The following is a 17,899-nucleotide window of genomic DNA, read 5'->3' as shown; positions in this document are numbered from 1 at the left end:
TTTACTAGGTTAAAGGTGCTGTATAAATGCAAGTTGTTGTTGTTAATGACATGATAATTATTAATGACTGCCAATCAACCACTCTTGCCCAGAAAGTGAACAACTAAAAGTGTGGCGTCTCATTCCTTCAGGTTATGAATTGTTGTTGAGATTTTAATATATCGAAATTTAAACTTTTACATTTTTTTTTCTTATTTTTCCTTTCTGTCTCTTTTTTCTCTCTCTTTTAATCCAGTCTTTCTTTCCCCTCTTTTTTTTCTGTATCCGATTTGATATTGAATTCACCCACTTTAATTCACTCTCCTTCTCAGTCCTTCCTCTCTTTATAATCTCAATGATTAAGAAGATTCCCTGTTTGTCCCATTCTTCACCAAGGTCCCAGATGCTCCATTGCCCTCGCCCACTGTTATCAGTTCGTACTTCCAGCAACTTTGTGGGCAAAAATTTTTAAAACCTAAATGTGCGCAAACAAGTCTAACTAACAGAGCACGCCCCACTCCAGCAAAATCTGCGCCTATAATAATAGCGTATGCAGGTAGTTCACTCTCTCCTTCGAGTGCCCTCGCTCAGCTCCCTCCTGTGTCCTCAAACTGATGCTTTGGAGAAAACTAAGACTTGAGAGGAAGCCTTGATCAGGGATCCTTAATTTGTTTGTTTATAAAATATCAGGTAATTTTAACCTTGAATCTGTTGGTGGTAATTATATTATCATAATGACATGTGGTCTTGACAATTCTCTTTAACTATAGACCTGACACCCTTAAAGTTAAATTTGTATAATTAGGAATTGTTTGATAAAGTCAACAGGGCAGAAATTGGACCTCATTGCACCCACTTTACGAGCAACAGAAGGGCCAATTGAAAGGACCAATATCCCACACCCAAAGTACGCCTGAAAGATGTCCGACCCAATATTGGGTCAGGCCATATTCCAGACGTCCCGGTCAGCTGTCCGAAACAGGCATTAATCCCTTTACATATGTAAGTGAGGGGCCTAATGCCTATTTTAAGGAAATTGGATAGGGATGAGCAGAACAGGTGCTGAGGATTCCTCAGGGGTGGGCAAAAAAAAATTTTAATTTAAAAATTGTTGCTGTGGAGGGTGCTCCCCCAACTCCACAGTATCCCAATCGCACCCCCACCCCCTCTGGCAGGACTCGCCTTCGGGCCGCTGCCGGTGACACAAGCAACCTGTGGAGACGCGACAGGCTCCGGCAGCCCGTGGAGGCGCGACAGGCTCCGGCAGCCCACACCCAAATAACATCAATGAAGACCGAGGTCCAATTTCGGAAAGGCCTCGGGCCTCCTGATTGGGCTGCGCCGCAGCCATTTGAGGCTCAATAACGGGCCTAAATGAATTTCAACCCCCAATTTCTTTGTTTAAAAGGTTCCCCCCTCTGGTGTATTATATCAATTACTCTAAAATAAATGGCATGCAGACAATTTATTTTTAAAGTTTGGGATCAATACGAATAGTGGAAAATTGAGCTTCTGATACTAGCTATACTAGTAAAGGCTTGTTCTTTTGTTGAATATCGTATTCTTAAGAGCGATAACTTGAAATAAGTTCTCCCAGAGAAATATTAATGTGTGTTGGAACTATTTACCTCATTAAGTTCAGCTTTTGTACTCAGAAACTCTGTCACACCTTTGATGAGTCTGGAGTTCATAAACAAAGCTTCTCCATATCTGTAAAAATTATAAAGTTTAATTAATATCATATGTTCACTGCCTAAATCAGGCATTTTATTTTGGCTCCATTTCCAAAAAAATATTCAAAGAAAACATTTTGTGCCTAAATTATATTTGCTTGTGTCAGTGAATGACTTCATTGAATAATTTTGCCTTGTTTACCTTGAATTAAAAATGGCCCAATTATCCTGGAAAAAATTCCAGGCTAAATCTCGTCCATTTGGGTATTTAGCCACATGAATTATAATATCTATGGTATTCTGATCAGGAACCAATTGGGAGTTTAGTGACAAGTTAAGAAGCCTGAAAAAAAGAGAAATAAGTTATATTGGTCCTTAAAATATTTTCATTTTGAGAAAGAAATAAAAGACTTTCCGGTTTAACAGTTTAATGGCTGATTAACCTATTCAGCAAAAAGGTACTTTTGCTGCATGCTAAAGCCTCCAGTAGTATTTTCTTCTCTGAAACTGCAGTTGAGGATTGGTATTTGCTCCAGATAAATTCCCACACATTGTCATCCATGAGTGAAATCCCAGTGCAATAGACAATGTCTCTAACATTTGGTGGTATTCTGAAACGTATCAGTACAAAGTGTTAGTATTTTACAGTATCATGTTTGATATAATATCTTGAGCATTAATTGATGCTTAAAACAATTGCTACTGATACCAGGGCATCGCTAGGAGATTGTCAGGCTTGCATAATCTGCTTATGTACTGATAATGCATGCATAATAGTCATAAGTAAAATACAATTTATACTAACCCAGAGTTCTGGTGAAATAATACATTTCAAAAGCATGATCACAGAAAAAGTGAACCTTAAGATTTATAGAACTGCCTTGAACTCATGATTTGCAGCTGGTTATTCTGTACAATACACAACATTTAAAAAAATTTTCTTGCAGCTTAAAAAATTATTTACTTCCTGATTGAAGCAGCTTTCTCCATTCCACGTTTCAGTTACATTAATCAAACTGGCTATTATTAATTATGCTGGTGTACTGATGCCAGTAAATGTGTTATAAATTAAGTAACTGGTAGAAGGATAAAATATGGATGTTTTTCCCCGAACAGCAGGCTTTCATTTGGACCTAAATTAGACTCTTTGTACTGTTTTCCTTTACCCAAAATATATACAGTACTTTCTATATAGTTTGATTTTTGCCTGAAAATATGAGATTTCATAACAGTGCATTAACTGCATGATTGGCAGAGTAACAGCTGCACGTCCTCCCACCCCAGAACTGATACTGGGCCTCCATGTCCACCAACTGTAGAGTCTGCCAGCGACCCTTTTCTTTTTCTGGATGGAAAATCAATCACATGTTATATGGTAAGTAATGGTGGCAAAGTATGTTTTAATTCAGAAAGGATCTCTTTAAAATAATAAGATACTTCTCACTACATCATCTGAAGCGAAGAGAAATACAAAACATACAGACACTGAGTAGCAGGAAATTTCAGACTTTCAACATGTGATTAGTCAAGACTCCCTGATGCACAGTAGTCACACCAAATGATCCTTTACAAAAGCAATGATTGAACATGCACAACAAGAACGGCAATCACCCTTGGGGTGAGTCAAAGGGACAGTCCCAACATCTGGCTGAGTTGAAGGTACAATCTATCGCACTTACATAACTGATGAATCTCAAGGGCAATTAGGGATGGGCAATAAATGCTGGCCTTGCCAGCGACGCCCACATCCCATGAACGAATAAAAAAAGTTTGCGCTATACTGCATTTGCAATGGTCTGCTGAATAGCCCTGAATTGCTAACTATTTAACACATCGGACAAGTAAATGCTCTGAAAATATTTATGAATACTTTTGCAATTTGCAGACTCTTGTTACGTTTCATGTTAAATTATCATCATGCAGTAAATGGTATTAAAGTGACGTAGGCTGGTATTAATACTAGTTTGTGTATTCTGTTGTAGGTTTAACATACATTGTTGTACTAAAAGTATCAATCGAGCCAATTATTGGGGAGCAGAGGGTTGGAACTAATTAATTAATGTCACATGGCATGTTCTAAATATAAAATGTTGTACTCCACCAGCACTAAAAATGCATTTAAAGGGGGTATTGTATCATTTGGGTGGACAGTTGGCAGAACATGCAGGCTGACCACCCAGGGAGGTATGTGGGAACATTGAGGGCCAGGCCTCATTTAAAAAGAACCTGCGAGCTGCCCACCCAAAATGAGTGTCCTGATGCAATTTGCTGGATTCGAGTTGGTGCAACACCGTGCAGCCTGCAGACTGCCGGGTCGGCAGCAAGGTAAGTCTACAGCTGCGGCGAGGCCTGAAGTAGCCATCCTGCTCCTCATGAGCCACAAAAATAATTTTTGCACCTCCGCTTCTTGGGCGACAGGTTCTAGAAACCATAGAAGAGATACAGCACAGAAGGGGGCCATTCTACTCAGCTAAGTGTCTACGGTAGTCACTCCGCCCAGTAGGCCGTAAAAATGGCTTTGAGGTCCTACTTACATATTAAGACCCCGATTTAAACGTAACCTTGAAGCTCCCGCCTAATTCAGGCGGACATCTCAGTCACCAATTAATCCAGCAGCGAGAAGATGGCAGTGGGGCGGAAAACCAATGATAAGTTTACCGTTCTGATTTTAACTCCTGTACCGTCCGGTTTCCGCCGGGCAGAGGGAGTTAAATCGCTCCCTTAAGAGTCATTTATGTTATACCGTATTTAATATGGTGAGGGCTACAAGTTTAAGATGTTTCCAGAGGATTACAAAATTAACCAAGGGAGTTTGCTTTGATATCTGAAATTCAAAAATGATCAGCAATAAAAATATAATTGGCTATAATCTTCAGGAAAAGAGTCAGAAGAGTGAAGTGTTCTGGAAAACAGTCAGTGCTTGACAGGTGTAAGTAAAAATATATATGCCAATATGCCTTTTACTTAAACTGTTCTTGTCCTTGGATAAAGGCCATGAGGCTGTTGGTGCCAATGTATAAGAAGTTATAACAAGTAGCAAAGATGTTTAAAATACAATATTATAATTAAGTATGCTGGTTAGATTGATACAACCTGGCTTATTGTTCACAAAACCACAGACCCCAGAGTGCACCAATGAAGGCCTGATCCATGGACAGTCCAGCCGTGTGCCAAGAACTGATTAGTTACCAAAAAGCACCTCGCTTATATATGTTTTAAAGTCAATAAACCCTGTCTGTATAAGCTTCCCAACAATCATCCTCTGTCATAGAAAGGAAACATAGAAAAACAGAAATCAGGAGCAGGAGTAGGCCATTCGGCCCTTCGAGCCTGCTCCACCATTCAATATGATCATGGCTGATCCTCTATCTCAATACCATATTCCTGCTCTCACCCCATACCCCTTGATGCCTTTTGTGTCTAGAAATCTATCTAGCTCCTTCTTAAACTCTTAAAGTGACTTGGCCTCCACAGCCTTCTGTGGTAGAGAATTCCACAGGTTCACCACCCTCTGAGTGAAGAAATTTCTCCTCATCTCATTCCTACCCCGTAACCTGAGACTGTGACCCCTCGTTCTGGACCCCCCAGCCACGGGAAACATCCTCCCTGCATCCAGTCTATCTAGCCCTGTCAGAATTTTATATGTTTCAATGAGATCCCCTCGCATTCTTCTAAACTCGAGTGAATACAGGCCGAGTCGACCCAATCTCTCCTCATATGACAGTCCTGCCATCCCAGTCTGGTGAACCTTCGCTGCACTCCCTCTATGGCAAGTATATCCTTTCTTAGGTAAGGAGACCAAAACTGCACACAATACTCCAGGTGTGGTCTCACCAAGGCCCTGTATAACTGCAGTAAGACATCCTTGCTCCTATACTCAAATCCTCTTGCAATGAAGGCCAACATACCATTTGCCTTCCTAACTGCTTGCTGCGCCTGCATGTTTGCTTTCAGTAACTGGTGTACAAGGACACCCAGCTCCATTTGCACATCAACATTCCCCAATCTATCACCATTTAAATAATACACTGCCTTTGTTTTTCCTTCCGAAGTGGATAACTTCATATTTATCCACATTATACTGCATCTGCCATGTATTTGCCCACTCACTCAACTTGTCTAAATCGCCTTGAAGCCTCTTTGCATCTTCCTCACAACTCACGATCCCACCTAGTTTTGTGTCATCAGCAAACTTGGAAACATTACATTTGGTTCCCTCGTCCAAATCATTAATATATATTGTGAATAGCTGGGGCCCAAGCACTGATCCCTGCGGTACCCCACAAGTCACTGCCTGCCGCCCCAAAGAAGAACCATTCATTCCTGCTCTCTGTTTCCTGTCTGTTAACCAATTTTCAATCCATGCCGGTATATTACCACCAATCCCATGTGCTTTAATTTTGCACACTAACCTCTTATGTGGAACTTTATCAAAGGCCTTCTGAAAATCCAAATAAACCACATCCACTGGTTCTCCCTTATCTATTCTACCAGTTATATCCTCAAAAAACTCCAGTAGGTTTGTCAAACACGATTTCCCTTTCATAAATCCATGTTGACTTTGTCTAATCCTGTTGATATTTTCAAAATGTCCTGTTATCACATCCTTTATAATAGACTCTAGCATTTTCCCTACTACTGATGTTAGGCTAACCAGTCTGTAGTGCCCTGTTCTCTCTCTCCCTCCTTTTTTAAATAGTGGGGTTACGTTTGCCACCCTCCAATCTGCAGGAACTATTCCACAATCTATAGAATTTTGGAAGATGACAACTACTGCATCCACTATTTCCATGGCTACCTCTTTTAGTACTCTGGGATGCAGATTATCAGGTCCTGGGGATTTATCGGCTTTCAATCCCATTAATTTCTCCAGCACTATTTTTTTACTAATACTAATTTCCTTTAATTCCTCCTTCTCATTAGTCCCTTGGTTACCTAGCATTTCTAGGAAGTTATTGGTGTCCTCTTCCGTGAAGACAGAACCAAAGTATTTGTTTAATTGCTCTGCCATTTCCCTGTTCCCCATTATAAATTCTCCCATTTCTGACTGTAAGGGATCTACATTAGTCTTCACTTATCTTTTTCTTTTTACATACTTGTAGAAGCTTTTACAGTCCACTTTTATGTTCCTTGCAAGTTTACTCTCAACCTCTATTTTTCCCTTCTTAATCAATCTCTTGGTCCTTTTTTGCTGAATTCTAAACTGCTCCCAATCCTCAGGCTTGCTACTTTTTCTGGCAACTTTATATGACTCCTCTTTAGATCTAATACTATCTTTAATTTCTTTTGTTAGCTATGGTTGGGCCACTTTTCCTTTTGTGTTTTTGCGCCAGAAAGGAATGTATAATTGTTGCAATTCGCGCATGCGTTCCTTAAATGTAAGCCATTGCCTATGCATCGTTATGCCTTTTAACGAAGCTTCCCAATCTATCATAGCCAACTCACTCCTCCTACCTTCGTAGTTTCCTTTGTTTAGATTTAGGACTCTAGTTTCGGATTGGACTACTTCACTTTCCATCTTAATGAAGAATTCTATGTTTATGGTCACTCTTCCCTATAGGACCCCACACAAGATTATTAATTAACCCCTTCTCATTGCACAATACCCAATCTAGGATAGCCTGTTCCCTGGTTGGCTCCTCAATGTACTGGTCTAAAAAACCATCTCGTACACACTCCAGGAATTCACCTTCCACAGTATTATTGCTAAATTTGGTTTGGCCAGTCTATATGCAGATTAAAGTCACCCATGATTACTGTAGGACCCTTGTTACATGCATCTCTAATTTCCTGTTTGATCCCATCCCCTACATTACCACTACTGTTTGGAGGCTATCAGTACTCCTATACTCCGATCATTCGGCATAGTAACACTCCTTTCTAATTCCCACAGTCACTATCAACTCTCTATTGATGCCTTATCTTCACACCAATTATGATGTACCTCTGGGTGACTCCTAATGCCTTCCACCGGTGAGGCTATCACTTTCGTAACAATTAGTGGCTTCTAGGATGGCACTAATCCTCATCTTGCAGCAAAGCGTAACTTAATTAGGAAAGACTCCCCTTCCGAACTAATGAGCAAGGATGGTGCCAGGTGCTTAATTACTCAAAGAGGCCCTCTCTTACACAAGGCCACAAAAAGCTTGTTTTGATAAAGACAGACAGCCCTTCTCTATTCACAGCTAAACTAGCATGTATTTTACTTTAACATAAGCTTCATAATAATGTAGCTTAGGTTTATAATAATGAAGAAAGCTTGTAAAGTGCTTTTCTTACATTCCCTCCTATTGAATCCAAAAGAGAGAAAACCTTTAGGTTCAAACCTCCTTCCCAACTTTGATTCACAGCTCGGCCGTGCACTACATCCATTTGTTTATTCAGCTTTTTATACATTGAAGATACTACACAAAGCATTACGATAGTAATTACAATTAAAACAAATTGAGCAAGGATTAAAACCTGTGAGAATTCTAGCCCAAGGATACTGTCCTACGTTCTATGTTGTTTCCCACCTTGCATCATTCGAAAGGATAGTTGTCCCCTTTTCAATGTTAGCATTGCATTATTTCATTTCAGTCTTTCAATCTTAACCTCCAACAACAGAGAAAAATTCATCAGAACCATAGTTTGCTATATTTCTGTGAAATAGTATGTTTAAATATTTATTAAAAATTATATTTGCTTAATCATTAATTCATTCTTAAAGCTTTCCAACATAATAATTGTTGGCCGAGTCGAATAATTTAGACCAGACCTTTATTGACACAATTCTTAACCAGACCTGCAAACGGAGTAATTATTGTTCTTAGATTTTAATGAGTATACAAGAATCATCACTGTGTAACTTACAACTGGTTATCCATGTAGTAGGAAGCCCAGTGGGAGTTATATCTTATTATCAATCCAAAACTGTTGTTAGGTCTGGTTTAAAGACTGCAGTTTATAAGGCCTTCTAACCTTTATATTCTTTAAGGGATTTGTTTAATAGTAGATTTTAAAAATCCCTGCTCGCTTACTCTCCTGAAGGCATTGACTGCTTTGTGCAGCCATTGCTGTCCAATACTTTGCTCAAACAGGCCATTATTCATGTAGGTGAGTGTTGGGGGGCAGGGGAGGTATTTGATAACAGGGGTACACCACAGTCCAACATAGCCTTGTCTATCAAATATTCACTCGTGCACTTCCAGCAAGTGACGCCAGATAGCAATCCAAATTTCCTGGCTGATTTCCCTCTTCCTAGTCCAAGGCCACCTCCAGTGTTTCCACCATTGCCCAGCTGAGATCAAGTAATTCAGCAAAGATGAGATTAAATCTGAGACGGCTACTAACTGCATAAACTTGTTGAACTAACGGATAGCAGTGAATCAGATTGCAATACACAAGCGATACGTTCCCCACAATATCAGAGTTAGAGAAATAAAAATAAAAGATTGAAGTCCAACAGCGAGCTGCTTCTTTGTTGTTTTAAAAAAAAATTCTATTTTGAACAGTGCCAAAGGTCTGCCTGTAAATGCCCTACCCAGAGGGTTATCTCTGAATGATTTTCTATATCCAGAATGATGCTCTGTTGAAAAGGATAGGAATGTTATTGGACAACAAATAGCTGACAAAGACCACCGGAGGACTAATGAATGAAAATAAATTAGACTGAAACCCAGCATGGGCGGCAAATAAAATACTCAGTACGAATCTTAGATTCTTAGGTCAATATGTGCTAATGTTGATTTCTAAACATGCCTATATATTATGAGGTTAATTAATTTTACGAGCCATGCTGCCAATGGAGAATCTCGCCCATTGGTACCACAGATCTGAAATCCGGGCACACACTGCCCACAATTTCTTAACCATTTATTTTAATGGCAGAAAGCTCATGGGCAGCACACATCTGAATTTTCGATTTGCAGTACTGGCAGGTTAAGCTCCCTCCTGGTAGCGTAGACTCATAATATCTCTCATTGGAACAATCATCCCCAATAGTATTAAATCACTATTTGAAATATTTTCCTTTCCAAAACTGAGTTTTCTTTAAATATGTAGACACTGTTGATACAATCTGCAGGGAATGGTGCCCAGATTTTAGCAATTACCCCACGCCACACCTCAGCGATCGTACAATGTTTAAAAAAATTACCAGGAGGAAGTATTTATATTAAACATCGACACTTTTCAAAATGTTCACAATGACCCAATTTCTATTGCTTCTCTCTATTGCTGTTTGTGGGACCTTGCTGTGCGCAAATTGGCTGCCGTGTTTCCTGCATTACAACAGTTTAAAAATACTTCATTGGCTGTAAGCGCTTTGGGATGTCCTGAGGTTGTGAAAGGCGCGATATAAAATGCAAGCCTTTCTTTCTTTTCTGTTGCACAATATACATTTTCAATGGTCTATGTCAAATGGTGTGCCAAGGTCTAAATTAAGGTACAGATCAAACCGAAATGTATTTTTCTATTGCCAGAATTCTTGCTTCTTCTGATCCCTTTTTACAAAAATGATTCTCTGTTTTAAACAATGTTAAAGCATCAGTTTTTTTAGATGCAAAACTCTCTGCCATACTTCAGAAAGAAAAGTGTCAGTGCAACTATTTGTCAATTTTAAGTTTTCAAAGGAATTTGCAGCATTTGTTCAACAGTCAGCAAGTTTTAAAAACGGCTATTTCTTTCCTTTGTGGTGTCACTATCATTTTCAGTTAAGGATTATATCAAGGCACCAGCTTTAGTCTGGTGAAGCTAATATCTTTCAACATAAATATAGAGCTCATGGCAAAATAAATCTGATTATTTCTCAGCTGTCAGCTGCAGCTTTTTTGGTTGCGTTACTTCTCAATAATTTACAACCAGCATTTAAAAGCAGAGAATGTCACCTTTCTAAACCCAATAATCTGTAAATGTACTCAATCCACCAAAAACAAGGTCTCTCCCGACATAGCAGTAGTTGCACTTCAAAAGCAATTCATTGGGTGTGAAGTATTTTGGAATGTCTTGAGGTTTGAATAAGATGTAAATGTGAGTTCTTTCTTTACTTGATCATATTTACAATAAAAAGCCTGTTTGGAAGATTTCTCCACCTTTACCTCACTCCCACTGAAACCTTCATCGACACTTTTATCACCTCCAGGCTTGACATGGCAAACAACATCTTCTTGAAGTTCACCCAACACAAATTCTAACTCATCCAAAACTCCACTACCTGCCCTGCTCACCAATCACCCCAAAGCTTCAAATTCCCAATCCCCATTCTCATTTACAAATCCTTCCATAGCCTCATCCTACCTTACCTCAGCAGCCTCCTCCAGCCCGACATCCCAGCCTATTTCGTTCAGTCCTCTGATTCTGCTCTCCTGTACATCTCCACCTCCCTCTGCTCAATTGTAAACAATTTTACAACACCAAGTTATAGTCCAACGATTTTGTTTGAGATTTACAAGCTTTCGGAGGCTTCCTCCTTCCTCAGGTAAATGTCAGGAACTCCTCGAAGCCTACGCATTTATAAATCACAGAACAATACATGGTGATTACAGACATTCTTTGCAACTGCCCGTTGCCAAGGCAATCACCGTGTTCAGACAGAGAGGTGTTACCTACAGAACCCCCGAATATACATTCAACAACAAAAAAAATAGGGAAAAAAGAGAGAGAGGCAGAAACATCCGGAAGGCAGAGAAAGCCAGCAAATGACCCGTTATATTAAAAACAGATAGCTTTTGTTCGCTGGTGGGCTTACGTGTAGCGTGACATGAACCCAAGATCCCGATTGAGGCCGTCCTCATGGGTGAATCGGTGGCAGAGTCTTTAGCTATCCCTGCTCTGGAACTCCCTTCCCCAAGTCTCTCCACTTTGCTATTTCTGCCCCGGTTTTTAAAATCCTCCTCAACAATTACCTTTTGACCATGCTTTTCATCATCTCTCCTGCCTCTTCCACTACTACTCAGCATCCATTTCTTCTCTAAAATACCCTGGGAGGTTTTTTTTTTTAACATTAAAGATGCTAAAGACATGCAAGTTTCTGCTGGTGGTTCGATGAAAACAACTTTGATTTATTTGTGTCTTTAACATAGCAGAACACCTCAAGGTGCCCATGTTTCAAGTCAGGTTTATATCCTAATACAGAGATTACCTATTCTGTCACAAAAAAATTTGCATTGTTAACTGCAGACTTTGGGTAATAATAAGTGTCCAACAAAATGGTACATTCCTGCAATTCCCTACTCAAGGAATTTCATTATGGCCACGTGAGGGAGATGTCAAACAGAGAAAATGAGATTAAAATCGTACAGTGCATTAATTCAAACCATTCTCATGCAACTCTAACAATCTAGTTAACAGTGGCATTATCAAAAGCCTGGAAGCATGTTGCCTACCTGCCCAAAGAATGAGGTGTGGTGCAGTATAAAAGTGGGAGGGGGGATTGAATATGAAGGAAGAAACAAGGAGAAAAATGAAGATTTTCAAGTTTCAGCAACACAACGAAACTTGTGATAATGACTCAAAACGGAATACTTTAGCAGATCAGATTGAAGCAACCAATAAACTTCATTTGGTTCTTTGTCTTATGCTGAGAGAATGCTCTTCAAACTAAGTCCCAATTCAATACACACACATACACCTATGCGCTTGATTTATAAAAAATGCTTCATTTTGTGTTTTGTGGACAAAGCTCAAACTGTAGATTGGGAACGGAATCAATTAGCAACCACACATTTACATTACAAGCCACAAGAGTGGCTTTCACTCTACATTTGTCTGTTGAGTAGAATTAAGTCTCTGGAAATAGTCATTGAAATACAGCCCAGGAACATCCCCCGAAAGTCATTATTCACTAACAGCTGAAGAAGTTGCAACTTAAGATGAGTTTAGTAGTTTCTGGGTGGGCCTGTAAATCATGCCAGCTTTCAAGATTCTGACCACTGCTACTACCAATGCTTTTACTCAAAAATATAAAGTTACGGTGCTATGACAGAGGCCACAGCTTACTTTGAATTCTAAAATGGTTCTGTTATCGTCATTGTTTGTAGCACAACATTGAAAAGACTCTTTAAAATACAGAATTTTAGTATATACCAACCAATAGAATCATACTTCTAAATACAATGTAATTATTTTAGAATAATAAACAGGAGGCCTGTTAAGCACTGTTATTAGGTCTGTGTTTTATGTGCACAGATCATGTCAGCCAGATGATTGGTTAAAATTGTATTGGGTCATCTATCATAAGTGTGATGTCATTGTGATTGACAGGCCTTCTTTCCCTTGGCCCAGTTTTCTATACGCAGAAAACTGCTGAAATGTTTCTCGGTGTAAAACGTATTAGTGAAATTGCAGCAATTTTACCTAAAGCATGATAATATGTAAATATTCTAAACCTTTAAATTCCTTTCTTTTTAATAAAGTTTTCTCTGTAACATTTCAAACGTTACTATAAATGTGCTATTTCTAAAATGCAGCTACATATCCCAATAATATGCACAATAGATATAATTTTGACTTTGGACGATAGCGTAAAGCGAAGCGTTATCATCAGCCATCCGTTATACAGTGACTTCAACAGAAATTAAAATCGTGAGGGATGTATAACTAGCAGCTGAATCAATATCGGCCATTTTACACTGTGTCATTGAAAGTCAAAATTACTCCCAACATATTGAATTACTTGCTGCCTCTTTGCCGAAAATAACCTTATAACAATCTTCTTTCTACCAGTCACATAATTATCATGTATTTGCTGGCCACAATTTTTTTTGATGTCATTCCACGTGGATCTGATTTCTGAATATTGTTAAATGAATTACTAAATCAATTGGAATATAGTGTCTCCCTGTTTAAAAAATTAAAAGGCAATGTAATAAATATTGATAATAGATAGAAGAGTTAAAGGCAGTAATACAACCTTGGATTTCAAATAACTAGTGGAACCCTTAATAGTTAGTTCCTCTTAACTCCTCCTTATTTTACGCTTAGTGCCCATTTAGATGAACAAAGCTTAGATTGTGAATACAATTATGATTTAAATATTTTCTGCAGAAACAGAATTAATTTTTGATTTGACAATAGTAAGTATTCTGTGCAAAGGCATTAGTAGGTGCGTTGTTTCCAACGAGGAAGATAATCTAAACTTTAAGATGTGCACCTGTTAAGATCAGTTCCCATCCATTCTGAAAGAAGTGACACAGCCTTCTCGTGACAGAGGACAATACCAAATTTACAAGCCAAAATAATAACCTTCCGACGCAGTTCCCTGTTTGAAAAGAAAACAACTAGTCAGTGAAAAAGTTCTCCGCCTGATACAAAGTGCTGATAACTTTCCGATGGGCCAAATGACAGCTGAGCCTTGTGTTAGACACGGATCTTGAACAGTAAAATTGCTTTTGTCATGGAGACATCAATCCCTGCTGACAAACATATTCCCGCAATGTCTTTATTGTAAGCTCTTGCTGTCATCAGCACACTGAAAATCGCAAGGCTGCTTATTTTAAGGTCAAATATGAATGCTGTCAGCAATATCGCTTGTTTTTTTAAAAAACTGCAATGTCTTGGTTCATGCAAAACACAGCTGAAATGTAACTTTTTAACAAGCATTGTTTTCTTTGTATTGCAAAAGGACACCTTCATTCATCAGTTGTAGCCCCTAGTAGAATAATTCAAATACACTTTTGTGATGGTGTAACAACAGAAGTCAATTCCTGCTTATGCTACTTTGACAAAAACTTTACTGACCCTAAATTAATATAGAAGCACGACAATAAGATCATATGCAAACCATAACTGCCAATTCAATACACTGAAAGTAACTTGCTATTGGTTAGTTGGCAAGTAGAATTTTCCAGACATGGTCATATCTTTTTCTTCATTCTGACCATTCATGAGATAACATCGCTGCTGCCACAATTTGGAGTGAATTCATAGCACCTTTCCTTACCGTGACTGCATGCAAATACAGGAGTGGTCAGGTCTTGGGGTTTGTACTATAGAGATCATATGCAAGTAGCCCTGGTTTCAAATTTCCAATAACAATCTGGCAAAACAAAGGCTAAGGTTGGGAAATATCAATAGCAATATGACACTAATGCACTATTAAATAGGGATGAGCATTAATTTATTCAAGCTTTGCCTTCAGCCTTGGCAGAGGGGCTTGATATTTATTGCTTTGGGAATCCCAGACCTGTGGCTGCATTACATATAGACAACCACAGACTGGACACATATACTCCACTACATCATTAGGGAACATAAACACATTCCTTTAAATTCAGAATACCACCTCTGGTGACAAGGACTTTTGACAAGTACCTCTGATTCTGGGAATCGACATATACTCTGGCATTTGACTGTCAGCACTTGCATATCAACTCTGCCATTAAATGGATAGGGATCAAATGAAAATTTTTACCATTAGCCAGACAAGCGTTCATTGTGTAATCTACATTGAGATCCCCAGGGTTTGCAGTCCCCGAATAAACTGCCAGGGATCAGATAACACTTTCCTTCCCTCTCCCCTTTAAAGCATTAAATATATTAAAAACACAAATCATCTTATTTTGAGATGGGGAGAATAATGACCTTACCTTTGACCTGAAGCACTACCTATTTGCAGTTATGATGTTGAGAAACTTATGGAATGATGTGGGAAATTAGAACATGGTTATCAATACGAGTGTATTCAAACCAGAAGTGATTCAAATTGGATAAAGTGAAGTCATTGCAAGTCAACTCAAAATGCCTCACTTCAGATCGTTAACAAAAAACAAGTGCAATGTGAACCCTTTCCTACCAGCAAGATACCAGTACGAAAGTGCTACCACTTGGAAAGGTTCACACTGATGATGAAAGCTTCTGGTCACTTCATTTCATATGCGGTGGTTCCAGGGAGTTGTTCTCTGTAGCATCATTACTGACAACTTTATACTGGTATAACAAACACTGTTAGCAGTGCCAACCTAGGATGAAACTAATTTGGGAAATAATCAATAACGTGCAACCAGCCCGTTAAATTTAAATTACGTAATTCAACTTCAGTTTTCAGATTCAAACCACTAATAATCAATGATTCTCAGGCATTGAACAGTTACAGTTCAACACGTTTAAACAATGTTTTATCAACACTGAAAAGTTATTGACCACCATGAGACCCTGTTTGTATCATGCCCCAATATTTATCAAATTGCTGAAAAGCCAATATATTTCTAATTCGTTTTTTAAAACTTTACAAACAAAGTAAATGATCTAACTCAGTCTGGTACGATGTTTGGACAACAGAACTGTTTGCCGCATCTTCTGGCCATCCCAGTAGGTTGTATGTTGGTGCAACTTGCTGCAGAACATATTGCTAAAGGAAGAAAAATAGGATAAAAAGATTGTAAGTTTTTGTCAATGTAATTCAGAATTGAATGAGTTTGATTTAATATTGGAAATTTGTTAAGCTATGAATACTGTTGTTTCACATGTTGACAATGGCACTCTTAGGATTATAAAGCAGATCTCGACAAATCCACTTGTCTGGAATCCAATTCCTACAACCTGAAATTACTCACATTTTTTCACTTGTCAAATGAATATATAATTGTAGCAAACACTTAGGTCTGAAATTCTGATTATGGCCAAAGTGGAAAACCCAGCAGAACTCCTGGAGGGGCGCTGGAGTTTGGAGCAAAAGCCTGTTCTACCAGGATTCAGTCCAGAATTTTATAATGCACCATTTTCCAGAGGGGGAGGGGGCCACATGCAAATCTTATGTCAAGTGGGAGTGTGTAAGAGGAGTTCCTGGGCTACCCTGGGAACTCTACCCAATTTGCCCTCATACGACCTTAGAGTAACTCCTAAAAGCTGAGAGCTGGCATGAATCCCACCGAGGCCCCAGGAAAGGCCCAAACCCTCACTCAGCCCTCTTCTACTCTCAGACCGACATTGTGCCGCTCTGATTTTCTGGGCATCCACTGGAATGCCAAGCATTGTTGATGTGCCCTAACAGCTGTGGGCCACCCACCCTGAGTATGCAGACAACTCTGTCCCTGGGATTTGGGACAGGGCCTGTGTTTTTGAGCATGACTTCTACCCAGTCGACCTTCTGCTGACTGAGCAGGCCTCCTGGAATTTCGGACCTGTCATGTTTCAGGATTTTTTGACCATTTTTCCATAGAAAGGATTTGAAAATGAGTTACATTTAAATGCTGTGTTTTAAGTTAATGTGGGTTTGCACTTGTTTAAAATTCTTCTTAGTTGTATGTTGCAGCTGCTGAGACAGAAAGGAGTTTATATGTTCATGAACCAGGTACTGAAGATGTATCCCACAGGGGTCAATAGGTAATTTGTTAACTCATTTCAGACTTCCTACAAGCATCCACATTTATTATTTTTGGGATGACCCTGTTTATTTGTGCCCAGTATGAGGTGTCTGCCAATAATTCATTTGTGGCAATGAAGGGGAAGTAGTTGATTTTATTGACAAGTTTACTGGTGAATCACTGCACGGGGAAGAAACCAGAGGACAACCCCACTTCCTGTGGTCAGAACAAACAAAAAAAACACATGCAGCCCAATTTGGTGTAAGATCTGCTAAAGGAGAAAAGAGGTAGACAGATATTTAAGAGAGAGGGCCAACTAGGTTTAGAGAGAGATGGTCGGATTCAGCAATGAGGCTGACCAGAAAAAATTAAATAAGCCTGCTAATACGGATAGTGTGACATATCACATTATTTTATTTGCTGCGAGCAGTGATATAGAATCAAGTCATATGGAGGGGATAAGAGAGTTATGACAAATATTTGTTTGTTCTCATAACAATTGCAATATAAACAAACTAGTTTGTGAATCAGCATTTGGCCTCATCTCCTCAAATTGCAGATCAGTCTGCCTTTTGAAGGATAGGAGAAGTACATGAGGGCAGATTTGAAAGACACGCAATATCCAGTTCATATTGCAAGAGGATTCTTTTGTTATTCCTTTTCAAATTACACAATCATATGATTAGATATTAAGCAGTATGGGCACAATCCTGAACATAAGATGCAAGGGCCACTTATGGGCATGACCAGGGCTGATAAAACCAAGAGGATATATATAAGGCAGACCTAAAATTTGTAACACGGCCTTTAGCTTCACTGTTTCTTGATTAGTTCCTATTGCTAACCACTCCTGGTTCATACATACCCCGTAGAAAAGGGGAAATGTATTTATCTGTTTGCTAAGATAACTCTTTGTGCAAAATAATAAAAACTGCAAGTCAAACTAAATTACAGAGATAGATTACA

General features: G+C 39.0%; 1 protein-coding gene across 1 annotated transcript in view; it reads right to left on the bottom strand.

Moving 5' to 3' along the window:
- LOC137334626 (thyrotropin-releasing hormone-degrading ectoenzyme-like) overlaps positions 1 to 17,899 on the bottom strand; it is a 102,864-nt gene that overhangs the window by 5,749 nt on the left and 79,216 nt on the right. The window contains exons 15-19 of the mRNA XM_067999446.1: positions 15,881 to 15,978; positions 13,783 to 13,890; positions 2,096 to 2,263; positions 1,855 to 1,995; positions 1,608 to 1,689 (exon numbers count right to left, since the gene is read on the bottom strand). Coding sequence (XP_067855547.1) covers positions 1,608 to 1,689; positions 1,855 to 1,995; positions 2,096 to 2,263; positions 13,783 to 13,890; positions 15,881 to 15,978 — 597 coding nt within the window. The remainder of the gene's footprint in view (positions 1 to 1,607; positions 1,690 to 1,854; positions 1,996 to 2,095; positions 2,264 to 13,782; positions 13,891 to 15,880; positions 15,979 to 17,899) is intronic.

The sequence above is a fragment of the Heptranchias perlo genome, chromosome 18, assembly GCF_035084215.1.
Source record: "Heptranchias perlo isolate sHepPer1 chromosome 18, sHepPer1.hap1, whole genome shotgun sequence".
In the NCBI taxonomy this organism is placed as follows: Eukaryota; Metazoa; Chordata; class Chondrichthyes; order Hexanchiformes; family Hexanchidae; genus Heptranchias; species Heptranchias perlo.
The sequence above is the reverse complement of the archived record's forward strand: the minus strand, read 5'-3'. Positions and strand labels throughout refer to the sequence as shown.